This window comes from Athene noctua, chromosome 3, assembly GCF_965140245.1.
Source record: "Athene noctua chromosome 3, bAthNoc1.hap1.1, whole genome shotgun sequence".
NCBI classification, from domain to species: Eukaryota; Metazoa; Chordata; class Aves; order Strigiformes; family Strigidae; genus Athene; species Athene noctua.
This window is the reverse complement of record NC_134039.1, coordinates 17429280-17451237: the sequence shown is the minus strand read 5'-3', so window position 1 is coordinate 17451237 and position 21958 is coordinate 17429280. Positions and strand designations below refer to the sequence as shown.

Sequence of the window (21958 nt, the reverse complement as noted above, 5' to 3'; positions counted from 1 at the left end):
GTAAAATGCTCTCATCTAAATACAACCACATTTCATTACATTAAAATTCTGAAGTAGCACCCTAAGATCATTCTCTCTAGAAATACCCATTTTAGAGCTGTAAGTCCACACTGCCAATGTGCTAAAGCTCCTTAGGAAGAATGCAGCACATACCATTCCAAGTTGCAAGAGAAGTTAAGAAAGCATTAAGTGCTCACATCTCTCTTCTTGGTGAGACACTAGGATCAGTCACCAAATGCAGTAATTTTACAGCAAAGGAATAACCTAAATTCATGCTGCTAAAATTAAACAATCATTTTTAAAAAGCGTTCAGCATCCAGCTTTTGTTATTTTTTGTGAAACAATGTTAAGAGGGTTCAGCACATGTTTTCAAATTATTTTTGTTCTACTAGGGAAAGCAAATCTCTTTGAAAGCCTGGCCTCAAAATGGGTGCTGAATACTTTTGAAAATCTGCTTCAATAGAGAAGATAGTAACAAAACAAATAGAGATGTTCAGCTGAAGAATGATGTTATGGACACCAAAACCATGTGAACAGAAGGCAGCTACAAGGCTGAGCAGGCTGTTAGTTCTACTGTTATATCAAGTCGTAAAGAAGATAAGAGAAGAAAAACTACCCCAAAAGCCATAGTGCTAGCAAGCCCCAGTGAATGGCCACTGCACACAAAAGATAAATCTTACTGCAGAGACCTCGGCCTGGAGACCAGCCACTCTCTTTTTCAGGTCCTCCCCTTGAGCCTCTTTGGCACTTAGCTCTTCCTTCAGTTGCTCTACCTGTCACGACATTGTTATGCTTTTAAATATTTACAATTTGTCAGCTTCTAGTTAGTCCACTTCAATCCAAGTAACTAAAAGTGACAAAGAACTTAACAGAAGGATCAACACTGGTCACTCATTTTCTCTTCCATTCTTCGTTTAGTCTTCTCAAAAGTCTAATGTCTCTGTATTTTCACATAGGCTGCCAGACAAGAATTTGATTATGAAACAAAGATGTATAGTTATGGTTATGGTTATATATGTCAAGTATGGGGCATTTCACTCAATGGTTTTGAAACTGGAATTCACAAGGAAGTTAGGACAGGAAAAGGGACATTTTTCAGTTTAAGAGAAATATAAAACATACAGCCACAGATGACTATACAATACAATACTGGAAAAAATAAATGTTGTGCAATTACAAAACAAGGTATGAGAGCAAAATATCAAGATTGGACCTGGCTACAAGTCACGGGTGAGTTATCAAAATGGAGTAAATTTTCTACAGAAAAATAAATGAGCAGACACAATAGTCGAAGAGATCCCAGAGCTGAGTAGCTGGACAGATCTAGAGGCCCACAGAGGGAGAGGAGAAGGGGAAAGTGGAGAGTTGGTAACAAGGGAAGAAAGAAAGAAGGAATAGAAGGAAGAGGTGTGAAAATCATCTCTCCATTCCTAATTTGAAGGGGATATCCTTCAATTCTAGAAACAACTCAGTGGGATAAAAGGCAAAAGTATAAAAGAACAGATGTGATTATCTTGAGGTAAATCAGTGAGCTGGCATGAGGGAAATGGGAGAAACACATACTTACTACATATCTCTACTTCAGGCAAGGAACTCTTCTCCAAGAACTTTCTCTACCTTTCTTTTTTCGACAAATAATTTCAAGCAGGATAAACACAGTAGGTTACAATTGTTCAGGACCTAGTAGAGTAGTTTCCAATCTCTGTTCCAGGGATTTGTATACTGATTTCAGGGAGTACATAAAAGCTACCTAAGAAAAGCAGGACTGCTCACTATATACATAAATTTACTGTACAAGGTGGCCTGAATCTTCATTAGAAAATGTTAGGGCCCACTAAAAGACTGGGAAACACTTCCTTGGGAGAAACAAGGAATGAACTGACTTTTGGCTACAGACAATTCAGTAGTCAGTGTCCATCTTTATTCCCAAGGATTAACATGTCTCACTGCTGTATTTGTCTTTTACTTCCAACAGCATAAATTAATGATGGCACCACCACTGTTGTAGAATCTACTCTTATTCTGACTCCACTACTGGAAAGAGAGTGTAATAGAAAGCCATTACAGTAACAGTTCAGGCAGCAATTTTCAGCCTTTACATAATAAAAAGATGTACAACAGTTGCAAAATGAAACACTCTTTTTTTCAATAGACTACATCTGAAAATACTCTAGACCAAATAAAATCTAGAATTATAACGAATTAGCAATGATCTAAAAGTAAACACAAAATCCTTCTGAAATAAAAGAAAGTCAGGTGTGATAGTAAAAGAAGAATTTAGGCCATTGACCTTACTGAACCACCATTATAATCTTTTCAAATTTAAATTTAAAATTCTCTTAAATATTTTTCAGTTTCATGGAAGAATACAAATAAATTCTGTTTCCCAGTGTCTGAATAGGAATCCAGAGTGTAACTCTTTACTCAAGTATGAAAATTTCCCTCATCTGTTAAATAAGCTCAGTTTATCTTACTACTATCATTTGTTTTCTCAATACCTTATTTTTCATGAATTTGGAATGACTGCGGTAGACTTCCATTTGTTTCATTTCCTCTTCACGTTCTTCTGTGCTCAGAGCTCCATTTGACTTCAACATTTGAATCTCCTCTTCCAAATCCCGGAGGCCACGCTCCATGGAAGATATTTTTGAATCCTGAAAAAAATTAGAAGAGACAGATATATACACAGTTAGATGATCTGTTAACATACCACTGCAGTAAAAGGATATAATTTGTTGGACAGGTAGCTACCCTTAAAATTTACTCCTGAACTTACTACAGAAATCAGTCTACACCTCTTTACATACCATCTGGCTGAGGGCTCAAGTACTCATTTTTACATTTTTTATACCTTTCAAGGAAAGCAAGAGTTTAGTACTTAAAGAAAACAAGGCTAGGGGCAGGGACATGGGATATGATGAATAAATAAAGGAACATGAAAAAAGGTTGCTTTGTAATGCAAAGACAGCATAAAACAGAGGAATTCTAATTGAACAGCAAAATGTGACTGCAAGAATGGCAAAAAAATGGGTTTGTGCTTCTAGTAATTTAAGTGGGGTCACAAATGGAGAACATAAAAAGCACCATAAGCAAAGAAAAGATGCAACAATCTAGTTTTGACTGGATAATCTACTTTTGACTGGAAAATCTACTTGTGAGTGGATGAAGCAGCAGAGGACACTTCAAGTATTATGGCTCATATATACAACATACAAAAAATTTCCATGGTTAAAAAATATACATCTGGAAAAATAAACAAGTCAATGTACCATTATCCTCATAGTTTTACAGGACAATCATAGGTTGTCAATCTACTTGGTTTTCTGTTTCTGTAGAAATCTTATGTGTTAGGAACAGCAAGAACAAATTCATACAGCACACAAGAGCTTTATGCATACATACATGGATATGTAATTATGAATGGTAATCTCTTAAAGCAGTCTATTTTTTAAATTAAATTTCTCCAAAATTTTTCATCTTTCCTGAAATACAGGTAGGATTTGAAACTATCCTCTATTCTTTCATAGACCAATCATTCATAATTTTTTTTTGGTCTGATAATCAAAGCACAGCTGAAAAAAAGCATGCAGGATTTTCACATATAGGTTTTCATTCACGAGATAAGACTTTTCTAAAGGACCATTATGAAGATCTAGTCAGATCTCCTGTTAAATTTTTGATGCTTAAGATCAGTAAAGTGGACTTCTGCAATAAAAAAATAGAGACGCAATAAGATGAAGTGATATGTTGCAATTTACAACAGGATTTCCTTTCAGTACTCACATCATTTCCCATAAATACCAGTGTTTCTCTTCTGATAGTAAAGATGGCTTATTGTTACTAGATGGTTGATTAGTTTACATTACTATGGACCACAAAGATGATTAATAAAAGAAAGATGGTAAATGAAAGGCTCCAGAGCAGAAAGATAGGCAATGACTATGGAAAACATTGAGATGGAATAGAAAGAGTTGGAAGGGAAAAAAAGAAAGAAAATAAAAGAAAAAGGCACAGATAAAGGAGAGAGAAAGAGAGGATACAAAACTGGAAGAGAATAATTTGCGAAGACAGTTTCCAATTTTTTAACTGTATTTATCCAAGGCCTGTCTGATGTACTTTATGGACTATACAATATGAAATATGATTGCATAAAGCTGTGTAAACCATACACTCCACTTGTGGCTCCTGAGCTCTTGGCAAATTGCCATTGTTCCATTAGATACTTGAGTTAACGGTGTGAAGAATTCAATCACGTCTAGAAAAGTTAGGTTTATGATGACATACAGACATCTTTCTAGCTATATGACCCATTCTTAAAGCAGGTTTTGAGTTTGCAAATTGATAACTTTGTCAACACACAGAATGCAAATCAATGTTTCAAATGTTGATACCATAAGAAGAAAATAACCCACATCATCATTAAAACCTACTAATTCATCATTCACATCCTTGTAAATACAATGGACTTTTGGTTAACGGAAAGAATTCTGTAGGCAGATCTGTAGACAGAATGCAGGTTTCTATTGTCTCATGAAGCAGCTCTGCCTCTTCACTGATCAAAAATAAATAATATAAATATACTTATTTTAACTTAGAAGACTGACAGAAATATATGTTATTTGGTAGAGTCACCTTTCATATGAAAACCCGTTTTCCAGAGAACAAACTCTACTGTTGCCTATATGCAATCATTTACCTTCATCTCAATAACAGTTTGCAGAGCCTTTGTTTTGGCTGTGTCAGGAGCATTTTCAAATCGACGATGGATCTCCTGTACCAGCAGAAAAGAAAGCAAGAGTTAGCCTAATAATATTTTGTCCCACCTACCAAATACGAACAAAATTCAACAAGCCACAAAGGTTCCCTTTCTAATACACAGTATAATTCAATGCTGCCTTCTGATGTTACCAGTTCGTACGTTTTATCATTTCTCATAGCAATGAAAGCATAGCATAGGTGAAAGTTCATTCAGTAGAATCACAGCCTCACTTAAAAAGACACAACAGAAACTGCATCTTCAACTACCTACTTCCTCAAAATAAACTGTTGAAATGACAGCTGAGTCTACTAAAAACTCCTCTCATCTGACTGCTAAACTAATCTAAACTATTTGTAGTTTCTTATGAAAGACATACACATAATTTATTTGACTAGATGCTTACTGAAAACAATAGCGCTGTGGTTTCTGTTTCAACAAGCTACAGGGTGCAGCTGTGTTGATAACTAACTTTTTTACTCCAGAGTAGGAACATTTAATTATGTGTGATGAAAATCTTTCTCCACTGGGCCTTGAACGTAGCTGGAAGTACAAGACTGTATAGCACATTGCTCTAGAAACTCAGAGTAAACAGACACAAGAACACAAAATTCCATGTGATATTTCTGTGGATGTGAATTCATGGAACTAGCATGCTTCAGTCTGCTTGCTAAGGAATAAAATCATAGAAAGCTCAAACAGCTTGTTCTGCTGTATAAAGTAGTTAGGGGTTTCAAACCAACAAGTGGGAATACAAGGGAAACAATACAGTGTCTAGTGTCTATGTGCACACACACAGTTTAGCCACCCACTCCCCTTAATAACCTAAAAGTCAAATCTAAAAAGCCATCCACAAACTTATATTTTCAATAGACATGTTGAAGAGATAACATTTTGTATGGCAGTCATATGTGCAACTTGTTCCATATGATTAATTATTTGATTAAGAAAGATTTGTATAGTGCTATTCAAAATAATGAAAACACTACTTATGTTGTAAGATTAAGTGTTCTTACATAACTATGAAGTGAGCAAGATACAAATGTGTAGTGATATGACAAGGGCCACAAGAAGAATTTTGCATAAATTTGGCACAAGGCTATTTGCATAAATGGATGCCTGTGATCAGTAGTAAGAAGAAAATCCAGTATACTTTGTGTCTTTAAATACTTGTGTATTTCCTGAGAAGCTATTTTTACAAATATGTTCACAGTGAAGTGTGGTATTTTCTGAAAAAAATACCTCCTGAAAAAATAAACCAGAAAACCCCTATAAATATATTTGTTTCTTCAACAGTCAATAGATGTCTTGAGAGCCTCTCAACACTTATATCATGTAGACCAGAGTGGAGCAATACCTTTATTATTCTTCTACTTACCTATACCTGCATTGACATAATGGATTTACTCAAACCTATACAGTCTAGACAGATGTTTCTTTTGGCCCAAGATGTCTTCTATCATGCCCAAAGAAATCACAGTGTGCATTCCTCTCTGCTGTTCTGCACAACTGATGTCTGAAGAACAGCATAACCAGTAATTTCTCATCACCAGCCTTCCACACTGTTGGTCTCTAGCACTCTTCCACTCTTCTGTCTGCCTACAACGTTAGAAGTATGCTTCTTTTTGTCTAAACAGATATAGCTTCTACCTATTCAACAGGTTTTAAATCAAGTGAGGCAGCCACTTTTATCTTGAATATGCTGATGTTAAAGGGAACATACTACACTGAGATGCACTTTCCAGAGAGTTGAACATAGAGCTATCTAAAGACTGCAGGCATTATCTCTGGAATCATCTCCTTAGCAGAACTGTAAGTTTTGTCAAAGCAGACAGCAATAAGCCCAACCAGCTGAACCTTTTTCTACCATTTCCTGTGCCCATCCTCAGAAGAAGAAAAAAGAAGCTGTCAGCACACAGGGTGTCATCAGTACAAGCTGGACCAATACCACTTTTATTACCTACTCCATCCTCAGCATTTTTCTTGATACACATCAGTGAAACTACTTTTCTAGTCTGTCTCCACTACTATTCAGTTGCCACCCTTTAAGAGGTAATGTTTTAGAGATTCATTTGGTTATGCTGCTATACATAATGTTAGAAAAGAAACTCATCAAAATGTCCTTTCAACTATTCATAGGACAAGTCTGCCACATACTCTTTCCATAGAAACTCAGCACTTATCTCACTACCCTCAATCAAAAAGATCAGAGAAAAAAACATAGTGCTACATATTGCCTTAATAAGAATAAGCTGTGATGAGCTTCTAACACTCAAGACCAGCCTGAGCATTTACAATTATGATAGGGATCAGATCTAACACTCTCCACCTGTTTCTCAGTGCTCTTACCAGTACCTGTAACGAAAAACATGACTCTTCTTTAGCGCCCTCAGTCTTCCTCTATTGGGAATGATCTCAGCTGCCTGCCTTAAGGTAGATGTGGTCAGTCTTTCCCTGTTTCCATCTCAACGAGATCTAATGTGTTGATTCACAAATTGCAGCATAGTTCCAAGATAGGGTGGCTGCCAGTCCTTCTTAAGAGCTCCGGATAGAGTGAGTGAAGTTTCTGTCTTGCCACTGGCACAATGTTGTTACAGATGCCTTTTCAGTATCTTAGCATGTATGATTGTTAGCTAGACTGAAGCCTTCAGAAATTTTCAAAAGACGCTTTTGTACAAAAGGCCAGTTTGTGCTAGGATTTGAGGTGATCTATTGCTGATTTGTACTACTTCCAGGACAATAGGAAGCTTCTGTCTGAGCCAGAAGATAATATCTTAGCAACACTATCAGCACCTGGTGTGTCTTTGCGCATAGCCCCCTCATTTTGGCGCAAGCTCCTCAGTCCTGCGCCATCTAACTAAAATTGTTTAAATTCCCTATCTCACAACTCAAGTGATAGAAGTGTCTTCCTCCTGAAAAACAGCCATATATGAAGTTTGCAGAGTGGACATGGGGGACTCCATTAATTCATCAAACAGCATTTTACTATAGGGGCATTCAGATACTTTACTGCTCTGGAAGAGTAGGCTTGTATCTATTTGGCTGAAGTGAACAGCACTGCTTGGCGTGATCCATTGTACAAGTACACAAACATCTGAATAAGAAAGAAACATGCCTCCTGACTATCTCTCTGGAGAGGCTCATGCATGCCCTACATCCTTCGGTCCCTTCTCAGAATTCTAAAGTCTTTTCCTGCAAATCCCAGGCTAAAAGGAACAAGAGGTTAAGACACTGACCATTCTTTTTGTAAATTCAGGTGTGGCACATTAGTAAGGGGTCATTTGAGAACATTTGATGTAGCTCACATCCTATATTGCTGTAACACCAATTTATTCTGTAATCTCTGCTTGGCTATGAGAGCACCTAATAAGGATCCACATATAAACAACACAACTCCAAGAATGTCATTTGACTCCTTTGAGAGGAAACTAATAAAAACAGTCCACAGTTGAAGACACCCCAGTCACATCTTGGCAGCATGCTCAAATCCACGTCCACTTAACAAATAAGTTATATGGGAGGGGAAGAAAAGAGGGTTTGAATCCCCTGAATTTATGAATTAAAAAGAAGTTGCTTTTCCTAACTTCAGAACTCATATATGGGGAATCAGCAATAATTATGAAGATTAATCTTTAAGCTTAAAAAGGTGAAGAAAGATCCAAGCGGGAAAAGTATCCTCTTCTGAACTGCATGAGCTTTCAGTAAACGCAGAAAGTTATATCTCCAGCTGTTCCTGTCACATCAGTTGTACAATCATCCAAGGACTGTTATTGTAGAATAAAATGAAACAGCTTGATAATAGAAAATAAATTAAAACAAATTCTTGTGTACTTTAAGAAACTGAGAAAAAAAATAAGATGGTCAAAAATAATTTGCCAAATGTCTAATTATATATTGTTTTTATTTTAGTAGTGCAATTACATACTAGATAATTCCCAGTTGTGCAGACATGGTCTCTGAACTGAGAACATAAAAGCAACTACAACTATGAAAATAGAATAGATGGAATACACAGTAGGAGAACATCTTGTCACTAAAGGGATGCTGACAAACAGTGTCTACTTTTTACATGCACAGCATTTTCCCAAATAAAAAACTCTTCTAAGCTTTATCTTAGAAATGCCCGTATCTCCACTGTTTGAAGTGACACTTTGCACTTTGGCAAAGGAAACATCCTATTTCTATCATCTTAAGTAATTCCACCATGATTTGGATGACATAACCTGCTGAAAAACACCACCTCCCACCTCTTGACTGCATAGTAAGGACATAATTTTGGCAACATGACGACAATTCTAAAGAGCCTGAAAACAGGGCCACAGGGAAGCCGAAGCTCCCTAAAACACAGGTTTAAGTGTGGCTGCTGAAGAAGCTGTTGTGCACAGACATCCTTCTTAATTGTAAAATACAGGTTACATACTTACCTTTCAGTGGGAGAATGGAGAAATATTAATATATTGTATCTCTGATGTATTCACATTCTATTGTGGACACACACCATTCAGATGAATAAAAATTAGTATTTTCATCTTCAAAACAGGACTTTGCATAGCAATTAAAAGCATAAGACCACACACATATCAGGATCAGAAAAATACAAAACTAAACCTTCATTCCTTGCAAGTTATCCATTCTGATAAAGCATTATTCCTTTGCTCTACTTTCATACCAAAATAACATTCACTTGTAACTGATACTGTTCCATAACAGACTAGTAAACTTCAGCATCTTCCTACATTTGAATGAAACTTAAAATATTACAAGGGATGCCTCTTATATGTATGTTTTATATTTGTTTTTATTTGCTCAATGATGCCTTTATCATTAAAAAGATAACAAAAAAAGCTACTTGTTCCCAAGTTTTGTGCAACATAAATGCTTTTCACTGTTCATTATTATTACTGTTAAAAATATGCACTATATTTCTCTTTCAGTTTAGCCAGTGGGAACTTCTAGCCACCAGATACCTTCACAACATTGCCAAGAATATTGAAGAATGCTGTATTACCCAATTTCTGTTCCAGGTTTTATGCTTAATACCCCATGATTACAAGCTAGTAGAGTTTCTACAATTCTTTCATGTAAACAATAAAAGCTTTAGGTGGAGGGACACCTTATTACCTGTTTGGCAACAGTGCTACTACTACAGGTATACTGTGTTCACTTTGTCTGTCTACAATTTTAAAACTATACTGATATATTGAAGGGAGTTCAAAGAACGACTCAAAAAAATCAAAACAAAAATTATTGTGCAAATTGATCACAAATTTAATTGTGCCTTCACAGGCAACAAAAATTCAAAATGGATTGTTCTGTCCAAAAAGCAGCAAGATTCAATAACTGAAAACTAAACACTAGAAATAGTCAGAAGTTTCAAACAGTGTGGACAGCTTAATGAGAGTTGGGGTTGGTACATCACCACTACCGATTTTTAATTAAGAATGGCTACTTTCATTTAAAAAAAGTCTACTTCAAAATAGATAGAAACTAAAGGTGCGCAACATATTACCTAACATCTGCTGAGTAGATCTGCAAGGTAGCACCGTACCCATATGAGAAACAATACTATAATTCTCTGGCCAGCATAATTACATAGAACAGCTTATCAAAAGTGCAACAAACACTGAATATGTAAAGAACAGCTGTGATAAAATCATTTTAGTGCACCATAGGATGACAAATTCTAGTTTTTTCTTGACAAAGGAATGCCATATTAATTGAAAATTAGAGAATATAATTTAGAACTGAAGGAGTCCTCAATACTGAGCAGTATCAGGACTATGTTATTAAAATATTAATAAATTATACACTTTGTATAACAGTGAAGGAAGGACTATAATCAGAACCTTTTATTCCTTCATAATCTGGCCATATCATTCACTGTTATTCCCTAAATTACTGTTGCCTCTGGTTTTGCATGGGATTTGGAAGAACTGTGAAGGTGCCCTCTCAAGCAATGATGCTTTTACAGTATGCTGTATGCTTAAAAATACAACTTCCAGTAGTACCACAAGATAAACACTTTTCAAAGCAAAAAATGACATGCCCTCCATTTCTGGCAGAACCTATATAATCTGACAGTATGTATCACACAGAGAATAGGAAAAATACGCTCTTTCACACACGTATTTCTTTTTTAAAAAAACAACAAAAAATATGATGTGCAATTAAAACCACAGCTGTAATTCTGACTTTTTTTCATTTTAACTGCCCTTCCCATGTCTTTATATGATCAAATATTATGTTCTGTGCAATATGTTTGCAACATTCAGTGGACTGTAAAGTTTTAGCTAACTAAAAAATACTTGGTTTTATTCTCCAACATATAGTCCAGGACATCCTGTCATTCTTCTATAAAGTGACACATAAGACATTGCAATCAGCAATGGTATTCAAAAAAGCAAAATGTATAAAATTATGGATGCTCTCAAGTTGCAATAGTCCCATTTATCAAATTTTGTCCCACAAAAGCTTTACATGTTTTAAAATTACTTTTAGACAAATCAAGTGATTCTAATAAAGATGTAACTATTTTAATTATCGTGACTTAAATCCCTTCTCCCTGCTATTCTATTCTGAAATGTCAAAAGAATGAAGCAACAGCAGAAAAAGCAGAAACTTAATTTTTTTAACTCAGAAACATCCCCTAGTATGATGGTAGTAAGAGTTCCAGTTACTGAATCAATCTATCTACTCCAGCAAACCAAAAATTCTCTTTGAAAGTGTGTCTTATTTATGTTGCAAAGTCTTGGAACAGGACAAAAGTGTTCTTTGAGATAACTCTAATTGCTCCAATTAAAATTTCTAAATCCTTCTCTGAGCCTGGAGCAGAAAAGGGTAAGAATTTTAACACACACATATGGAAAAAGAACTTCTTTGCAAAACTTGTCACAGTTAATTAAAATCTGTTCAGATAAAGCAAAAAACCCTTTCTCTTCCCTGGGTACTGTTCAGCAGTGCTCCAATGGTACATCTACATGGCACACCCATCCTTTCTCACTAAACTCTTTGCTTCTGCTCTTTGGCCGTAACAGTATCAAGTTTGATAATCTATAGCTAAGTCAAGTACATGTATGTTGCAGTCTAGTCTGCCTGCTCGCTCCTCTGACAGACATCTACTCTAAGTGGAGATATAATAAAGAGTGCTCACAGAAATTTGGTATTACTTCCTAGAATAAAGTGAGCACTGTTCAAAACAGCTACAGTGACCTGTTCTTATAATAAAGCCATACCAGATAACTGTTCACAAACAAGATTTGTGCAGTGGCCATTTCAACAAATACTGAAGGTGAAAGAAATAATAGCTTTTTCTGCCATTTTTATTTTCCTTAAATTCATTGTAAATGAGTACCCTTATGAATGACCCATTTCAGTGACTGTTTTACATACAAACTCCCCCTTTATTTGTTAAGCACTACATCCCTAACTCCTTAATTCAGTTTTGCCCTCAGTTGTATTAAAAATTCATCTTGTTTGAATGGGCCCAATTATTTAAAAGAAAAAAATCAAAACTGTAATTTACCACCAAACACAGTTTTTGTGACAAAGTGCAAAGCTACTGTTGATTTCCTTGTTGTACACCACTGTAACATGCAAACTTTGAACCTAGAATTGACACCTGAAGAAACCTTCTAGTTAAACAGACTTCTTTCTGTTTCTGAATAAAAGGCTGTAGTAAGCCATCTGTCCCAGACCTGGATTCACAGTTCAGGGAATATCTGTCTAATTTTTATCTATCAAATCAAATTGCTGTTTTATTTTTTATGAACTATGTTGCCATTCTATTACACTGATATTTCAATGAATACTTCGCCCCAACTTCAATACCTGCATAGCCTCAAAGGTTGAGCCATCACTCCCTTCTCCCAGGAGAATGCTATAGCTACAAGATCAGAGTTTGATTCAAAGGCAGACTCGGTTTTGGCCTCTTACTGAAGGTACTGACAACAGCCACATACAGCCTGTCACAAGTCACTTGCAGAACCTACATATTCTTCATTATAAATATGTGGTAAAACTTTTATGAAGCAAGAACTAACACTATGAACAACTTCTGCTGCATCTTTTTAAGAAAAGCCAGGTTAGGGCCATGTATATTATCAGGACTCTGAATATATGTTATACAAAGCTTGATGGGATTCATGGCTTCATAGGTGTAACAGGTAGATACCAATAAGCACACTGGTCAATGACAATAAGAGAAATTATTTTGGAACTTCACCTCATACATCCTCCATAGTTCTTATGATTTGACACAGCACATAGGTATATGGTGTAGTTTAGAACTGTCAGTGTTAGGTTAATGGTTAGACTAGATGATCTTCAAGGTCTTTTCCAACCTAGATGATCCTGTGATTCTGTGAGACATCAAAGGATATCCCTACCTGAGCAGGAGAAATGCAGTGATATGTCAGTATACCTTAAGAGACTCCAGTTACTATATGCCATAGCACTGCTCTGTGAATAAAGATGTATTTCGTTTGCAGAGTATGTATGTCCACTAGCACCCCAGAGACAAACAGGTCATCAGATTAATTACTGTTGTAAAGTCTGTGTTGATATCCCTTGTGAAGGAGTAAAAAAATGGGACAGTGCTGCTGAAGTTGTTTGGCAAATATCTGACCATAATACACAGTAAGCATCCTTTTTTTGTCCCTCCTGGGGCCCTGTCCCCCCCCGACAATACAGATAAATTTTGTTTTTATAATTTCTTCTAGGCACATGAGAAATTTGGCCTAAACTACAAAGACTCTCAAGAAGTTACCTCTTTATTGACTCTGATGATAGAAGTGTATGATTTCTGTTCTTTCTTCTGATATATATTCCTAAAGACAGCTAGGAATGAACAATTCAGAAGAGAAAGGTTTAACTAAGCTGGTGTGATGATGTTGGACTCTCCTTATTCTAAATGTCTAGAATACCAGATGTGGATACAATCACATCATATTCTGCCACAAGTTGCACTGATATTTGGTGTATCTACTACTCTATGTAGCTGAGAAAAATATATTTCTACTCAGTGCATCTAGCATTTGAGGGGGCTGGGGGAGGAAATGATGTTGTCATAAAGAGCACAGCAAGCTGCATTATCTGTAGAGTTATGTGCTGTCACTGCTATCACTGATAATTCTGCAACAGGTGAGTCTGGAACAATGAGGTGGCAGTTAACGTAACTTGGGAGCTATTCTGGAAACCGTAGTCCAGCTGCTGGATTTCATCAAGTATTTCTTGCTGGTATGATAATAATCTTGTTTCTGAAAGTTAAGTCTAGAATACCAACAATAATATGAATAATTTTCACTAAGACTTAAGAAGGGGTATTCAAAATAGCAGCCATCTTTTTATAAGCTGTGAAGCTTAGGCTTGTTTTCTAGGGTAGAAGAATGTGATGCAGCCACACTGTCATCTGTTGAAGTCATGGCATCCAAATCCATGTCTGTGTTCAGATGTTCAATAACACATTTAATTTTTCATTATTTTCTGTTAATGAGAGACTGTCCTCTGTACCAGTGAGTTGTCAAATACATCCAATGCTGGATACAGGATCTCTCCTATGGACTTGTATGGACAGATTGCTTGAATTCCCTGGAATTCCGGACATTTGCAAAAAGCCCAAAAGAGTCAAATTGTTTACGGCAATACCTCTCACTATCTGGAGGAAAATCCATTTCCTAACCTGGATATGGGAGACAAACAGTGCTCTGAGATACGATGAAAGATACGCAGTATCTTCTATAGGAGAGATGGTTAAGTAGTTTTGGACTTTTCAGTCTGGAAAATAGAGAACTTGAAAGGGATATGACAAATCTAAAACTGTGAGTGGCACAGAGTCTCAGGAGCAATCGCCTATTAATTGTGTCTTCCAGTGAAAGAGCAAGAGGCTGTCAATGAAGCTACTAGGAGACAAGTTCAAACTCAAAAGAAATTAGGCACATTCTTCCTGCAACAGACTGTAGAATCACTTATCAAATGATGCTATAGCTGCAGAAGTTTACACGGGCTCAAGTAAACAATGACCATGTGCTCAGATGTCAGATCCGTGGAGGATACTAAACTGACAAGTCACAAAAAGTTAAAAAAAAACCTCATCTGTAAACAGCTGGGAAGGTGGAACAGCATTACAGAGAAGTACCACGTTTGCCTTGTTCTTATCCTTTCCTGGGTGTCTGTACATGGCCATTATGTGAAACAGAATGTTGGACCAAAGGTATCGTTGGTCTGAACCAGTACAGCTATTCCTTGGTTATGATCTTATCACAACCACAAGTCAAGGCTCTTTAAGAATCTCCATTCCTTAGGAAATTAGTGCAATCATTAGCATGATCACAGTAATAGTAATAGTGATAGCTGAAATAACCAGTGAAGTCACATTTAATTTTAAAGGTCAGACTGCTGGCCACTGCACCTGCACTGTCTGTCATCTGATGACCTTGAGTCTCAACATCATGCTTTGAATTATATGCAGGCTTCAAAGTTGAAGCCAAAAGGTATCCTTCCAGTTTTCAAGATGCAGGTCTTTATTATTATTCCCAGTAATTTTTAATCAGAAGTCTAACACAGTGGTAAAGTCAGAAACAGTTCTAGTAGATTCTGACATCTCAGAACTTGCTTTAAGTGAGATGGCTAAAACTGCTATTAAAGTTTTTCTTAGCTTTTTTATGTGTTAGAACATGAAGCATAAATGCTGACCTCCCAAGCACATGCAAACAAACCCCTTTGAGATACTAACGCTTCCTTTAACAGCAGTATTTAAAGAAGAGTTTAGCATACCTTTCCAGATACTGAGAATGCTAGATATAGAACCATCAACTTCAAGGCAGCTCAAAATTCCACAGTTAGTATCTGGGGTAGCAAAGGGCTAAAATAACCTAAAACTATGGAAATACAGATAAACACATAATAGAAGATTAGCTGAGAAGAGTGATGTAGACACACCTAAGAGGTTCTGCACACAGACAACTTCCAAGTGTGGACCAGTGATAGCAACTCTGAACCAGATCCTGCAGAGTAGGGCAACCTGGTCCTCAGGAAGTCAGATTCTGTCAGCTACAGGTCAGCGACATCCCCTGATATTCCCCAGCCTCCTGGAGCCCCAAGCGTGAGACCTGAGTTTCAGGCAGACAAGTCTGAGTTCAGTTAGCAAAGTCTAGCTCAGAGCTCAAGGACAACACATCGGTACTAACAAACCCCAGTTCCATAAGGAGATAATTTGGCATCTCTACAGTATATGGCAAGCATGTTTCCAAGGCTATTAGGGTGCTCAGCTTCAAGGCTGGATCCCACATCATATCAATGGCTTGAGCTACAAATTACAGTATACCCAGATGACCCTTTTCAATGTATCAGAGCTGGGTGAGCAGCAAGGCATAATTAATTTTAAAATGTTAGATAAACAGCATCTACACTTCCAAAGTCAGTAAGTCATCTCCACATTCTCCAGGAAATCTTTTAGCATAAAGGCTATGATTTAAATGATTGATAATTTCCATATATGTGTGAATGAAACAAGAATTCTTATCTCTCAACATCTACTCATCAGTAGCAGAAACAAACATAACTGCATTCCTGAAAAATTACACAGCTCCTGCCAGCTTTTCATTTATGTTGCTGGACTTAAAGCAGAAACAAATGAAGGCCATTTGGGGCTCTTCCTGAAATAGATACAAGAATTGGAACAGAATTATCATTGGTTGCTAAATAAAGGAAAAACTGTAGTGTAGAAAATCTGGAATCATATTATCTTCACTCCAGACACTCAAGAGATTACTGCTCTAAAAAAATAAATCTGGCCTAAATCTGGCTCAGAAATGCAATGGACTCTAGCTTTCTTATATAAATGTTTGCAAGAGCACAAGTACAATGGGTCAGGCCATAGAAAACATATGAATAAGAGGCATTAAGAAGGGGGGTTTTGCTGCAAACACTCATCTCAAAAACCTCTGTGCCAGACCTTGCTTCCCTGGCTGCTAGAGAGGGGGTTTAAATCTTGTGTATGTATCAGACTTAGAAAAAAAATGCTAAATCACAAAGTAGACATACAATGCCCCAAACAGGTCATTAGATGCACACACACATACTACACATACATGCATAGCTATCAATCCATGCATTCAATCATACAGATGTATGTAAAATAATCTTTACAGAAAATCTTATCATTAGTGAATACGTGTATATATATATATATATACACACATACCCATGTATGCACACAACACGTGCTGAATTATTAGCCTTTTAGAAGTAATATTAGAATACTTTAGGAGCCTAGTTGACAACAGGAAAATGCATTTAACAATATCAATAAATTTAATTACACTGGTCACACAACAACTGATTTATTTTCCTTTATTTTTCTAAAATGTTTCTATGTAGCCTATATTTTATTATAATTAATTTAGGATGATTAATAGTGAAGAATGCCTGTCATCATAATCCTCTAAGATGCAATACAGATATAAAAATGTTTTTTCTTTTCTTATTTCAGAGGGATGGGGGGAAGGGGTTACTATGTGTGCAGCAGTGTCCCTTTAAGTAATCTTTTTTTTGGCTGTGCATCCAGGGCAGCTAATAGTTTTATCAAATACCCTTCACAGCAAGATAACTGTTTCTATGGAAACCGTAGAGCAATCATCCATTACTCCTGCAAAGATTTCTCTCAGCTCTCTCCTAAATACAGGTAGCTACTTTGTCTCAAACTAAAATAGAACCAAAGAATGAATTTTACAGTCTGTGTGACAATTCACCTCCAGAGCTTCATATGGAGAATATGGAAGAAGTGAGGCCTAAAGCACAAAACCCCAGAAAGCACACACAAGGAAGCCATAAAGAAGTTTTAAAACAGGGATAAATTCTGTCAAGTCTGCAATGTAAAATACGCTTCTAGAGAGGATAGAAGATTCTTCCCTTACAGCTGTGAAATGGAGACGAGACAGAGAAGAGCTTAAGAATGGAGATGAACCCAGAGCTTGGTAACTTACCTCTCTCAGCATGTTGTTTTCTTTTTCCTTCTGTTCGAGAAGGCTCTCCAAGTGGTGCACATGCATCTCTGCCTCAGCCAACCGTCTTGTTCGCTCATGGTCTTCCTCAGTGGCTTTTGCTGACAGACCTTTACTTTGCAACATCTCCAGCAGCTTTTTGATGGACTCATCACGTGCATTTAAGGTCTGCTTCTGCGTCTCAATACGCAGTTCCATCTCTTCTAAGGTTTTACGTAGCAGGAAGAGTTCCTTGGCCTGGCGTTCGTGCTCCGCATGAAGTCGTTGGAAGTTTTCTTCTGTCAGCTCTGCCACAAAGGGCTCACTGGTTCTAGTGCTGCTGTCCTGCTGGAACAGCTGGTTCAGGTCCCGCTGGATCCGAAGCTCGTCTTGGAGAGCCTGCACAGTCATCTGCATATGCTAAAAGGATAAATAAGTAAAATCAGAGGATTCCCTCCACTGAGAAATAAAGAGAACAGTATGAGCCACGTCAGTCCTCCTGAACTACCAAGAGGAAACCGCAATACTGACAGACCAACGTTTTTTCAAAGCAGAATTGAAGTGGAACTGGGTTATACTACAGAAATTTCAAGTCCTTCCCTCTGTGCCTGGTAGAGGGTTGATTAACACTAGAAACCCAGTTATTCAAGTGGCTCTCCCACTAACTTGAGTGAGTCATTATTTCAAATGGGCGAATGTCCGTAGGCATTTGACAGTAAGCTGAGATCTTAAAATATGTTTTTTCCCAAATCTTTGCCTACTCTATAGAAAAATTCTGCCTAAGAAGTCATAGACTAGAATTACTATCTTGACAAAGCAGAGTGACATGTGACTATTAGAATTTACATAACATCTAATAAAACGTAACCAGCCATGAAGGCTCCCAAGGTCTTCAGTACTAACACTACACATACTACAGGTTTCCCAGTTGACTTACGGAAGAAACTTCAGCATGTCAGGAAGCACTCCAACTATAGTACACTGGATATATGCTGACTGGGGAGAAGGATCACATCATACGATTTTATGCATGAGGATTTTAGTACAGAACAGAAATCATCATCTTACAAAGAGGAATGTGAAGTCAATCAAACAATTAGCAGTAATTTGTGGTCATGCAACAAATAAATCCTGTCTCGGTGACAGTGAATACAGTGGGTTAATATAGTGTGATAATATAGGAGAAGCACAGTTTGCCTCAAAAAGACTTCTCACTTCATATTTAGATAAACATTTGTTTTCTCCTCTGCAAGACAGAAGTATTAAGACAATAATGCAGAAGTACTAACACACTGAAAAAGATCTGATTACCAGGGGATAAGATAGGCATGGAGTGATACATCTCTACTCCCCTGTCAGACATGCTTAGAATTTAGTCTGAATGTAAACAAGTCAGATGGACTGATCCCTGGGGTCTGCCTTTATATTACAAAAATCAGTGTCTACAATACAGCTACTTCCAGTATTCACTAGGGCTAAAATACTAGTTAGCATTAGTTATAATCTACTATCAAGCTTGATGCAGGAGACACACTGTTAAGTCTATAATGTAATGATGGTGCCAAATTAATATGTTTGACATAAATCCAAGTACTTCATTTCACTCAAGTATCTGTGAAAAGAGGAAATGTAAAAAGATTTGGGTTTAAATATTACTTCAAGAATATATTTATCACAGTTCTTATGCAAAATGCCTTGGAGATACTCAAAAGCTGTCTGGAAATAGTCTGGGCAACTGGCTGTAGGTGGCACTGCTTGAGCAGGGAGGTTAGACCAGCTGACCTCCAGAGGTCTCCCAGTCTAACCGTCCTGTGATTCTATGAAAAGACAATAGAAAAGGTAGTATTTGCAGAAGTTACCTACCTTTAATCTGTTTTAGAAACATTAAGCGTTAGTTAGGTTGTGCAGAATGATTATAAAGCAGTCCAATGCCATTTGCTTTACAAAGGTCAGTGCTTTAGCTGGAGTGTTTACCTTCCTTCTATGTTCTGGCCCAAGAAGAGCTTTACAAAACTAAAGGTGCTATTTCACAATCAGCTCACTTAATTCCACACTGCCACTAAAAAGAACAGTCCAGCTTCCTTAGGTGGCTGGCACTGACAGCTGGAACAAAACTTCACCTGGCTGAAAATCAGACCCATCAAAACCAAAGTTTGTGTGTGACTACACCAATGCTGATCCTGTGCAAAGTAGGGGTGTGAATGTGCAGTCAAGGAGCTGGTGGAAAAGAAAATGGAACAAACCTTTATGCTATCAGCATAAACTAAAATCAGCTAAAATGCATAGCTTCGTGGTTGATTTGAGATGCTGTAATTGTCTTTTCCTCTATTTCAGTCACACAGTACTTGGCAGTTACTAATTTTGTTACCCTAAAACTACACTTTAAGTTATAGAATCTATGTGATAACATAGAATAGGTATATTGAGAGGATAATTAATTACTCTGTTCTAAAAGGTACATTGTGTTTATATATTGGTGGATGTTCAGATCTATTTTCTAGTCAGCATTTGGCAGTGTAAGATAAGAAAAGAAATATCTCAAGTGAATCAATACGGATTTCAAAAATGTTTTTAGAAATCACTTTTTTTTCTTAAAGGTTTTAATTTTCATTGTTATTCTCCAAATCACAGTGAGAATGTCAGACAACCTCCAAGCCTTAAAACTGAGGCACTACATGCCAGCATGCAGGTAGGCCATCAAAAGTACTACATTTGTTCAATTAATGTACGTTGATCATGCACTAAGAAAAAACCTATCGCACCCATGAAAAGGTCTGCCTTATCTGTACCTATATAGACAACACCAATGAAGTCAGTAGGACCACAACAGCAGTAATGAATTAATATCCTTAAATTTCATTAAACAATAACCTCACTAGATAAAACTTTACAATTCTACACATGAGTTAATTCCATTTGTATTTGAGAAGCCCTACTTACCCACAGCCCAGCTGTGTGTTGTTCCTCCAGCTAACAAACAAATTCCCACATGCTTCCACCTGCCTCTCCACATACTGCCACTTCAGCATTTCCTTTCTCACAGGCGAGAAAAGAGCTTCTTCTGAACAGCCACATCATCTACTAAATGAAATTACTTCCTCTACTCAGTGTTGTCTCAGAATCAAACTTAGGTTATTTATAAACATCAATGGACTATAATCACCAGAACCAAAACTCCCACATTTTTACCATATGATCTGCTGTGAAATCTCATTTCAGGTTACATAGACAAAAGCTGTGTCTCAGACCCAGAGAAATTACCTCCCCAAAAGTTGGAAAAGCCTCCATGCAACTTCGGGGTCAAAGAACCAAAACCTATTATATGATTCAGAAACATGATGTGAATAAAAATTTAATACCAATGATGAACAGTATTTATTGGTATAAATGGTCAGCAACCACCTTGAATTCAGTTTTCCAGGAAAAATGAAGAGGTGGGGTGAGAGGAAGGGTTAACACTGAGCTTATGAATTATTATCACTGTTCTCCGAACTGCTCAGCTAAGAACAAACTTCATTATGTGCAAGGTAACTGAAAAATACGCCATAGAAAATTATTCTATTCTTTTGACACCCACTCCTTTCCAACACACATGATATATGCAGAATGGGCTCTTTTCTCTGCTTTCCAAAAATTTTTTGATTTTCAGAATAGTGGAACAATACCCTTTATTAGCTGGCATCATAAATAAACTACTTTTTCAGTTAACATAGCCTGTCTTCTGCATCATTTCAAATAAAACATCCTTTCCCCTCTGAAGGAGCAGGCAAGTCTTACTAGCTTCTCATCCATTTCTTAGGCTTCACTTTTAAAACAATGACTATTCCAGAAAGGCAAAATATCTTCCAAGTTCCTGTGATACTAGCCCCTAATGCTTACTTAAGTCTATGTCTAGTACCTGAATAGAGATCTCAATCAAACTTGAAAAATTGTTGAAATCTTGTCTATAAATAAAGATAGTTTTAATACCACTGAGTTTGCTTATGTCATACTCTTCTCAATAAGTACCAATCATGGTTTTCTTAAATAGTTTAATAAAGGTAACATAACTAAAGTCAAAGCAATCATGTTGAACCTGTACTTTGCTTGAAGCTTATTGCTCTTATTTCAGACCTTGAGGATTCCCTGGTTTTTCCAGTAATGAAAATTGGTCTTTAAGCCTCACTACAAATCATAGCTACACCTGCAAATCACAAAGATATTTTTGTGAGCACAGTTCTCTAGC

The 21958-nt window shown here is 36.9% G+C and overlaps 1 protein-coding gene across 15 annotated transcripts in view; it reads right to left on the bottom strand.

Annotated features, from left to right (window-relative positions):
* The window catches only part of ERC1 (ELKS/RAB6-interacting/CAST family member 1), a 298605-nt gene that overhangs the window by 217001 nt on the left and 59646 nt on the right, over nt 1–21958 (bottom strand). For 11 of the 15 annotated variants that reach the window (XM_074902123.1, XM_074902127.1, XM_074902132.1 and 8 more), the window contains exons 3-6: nt 17737–18153; nt 4697–4771; nt 2499–2654; nt 690–773 (exon numbers count right to left, since the gene is read on the bottom strand). In XM_074902123.1, coding sequence (XP_074758224.1) covers nt 690–773; nt 2499–2654; nt 4697–4771; nt 17737–18153 — 732 coding nt within the window. The remainder of the gene's footprint in view (nt 1–689; nt 774–2498; nt 2655–4696; nt 4772–17736; nt 18154–21958) is intronic. The other 4 variants (XM_074902128.1, XM_074902131.1, XM_074902135.1 and 1 more) reach the window with 1 other exon arrangement.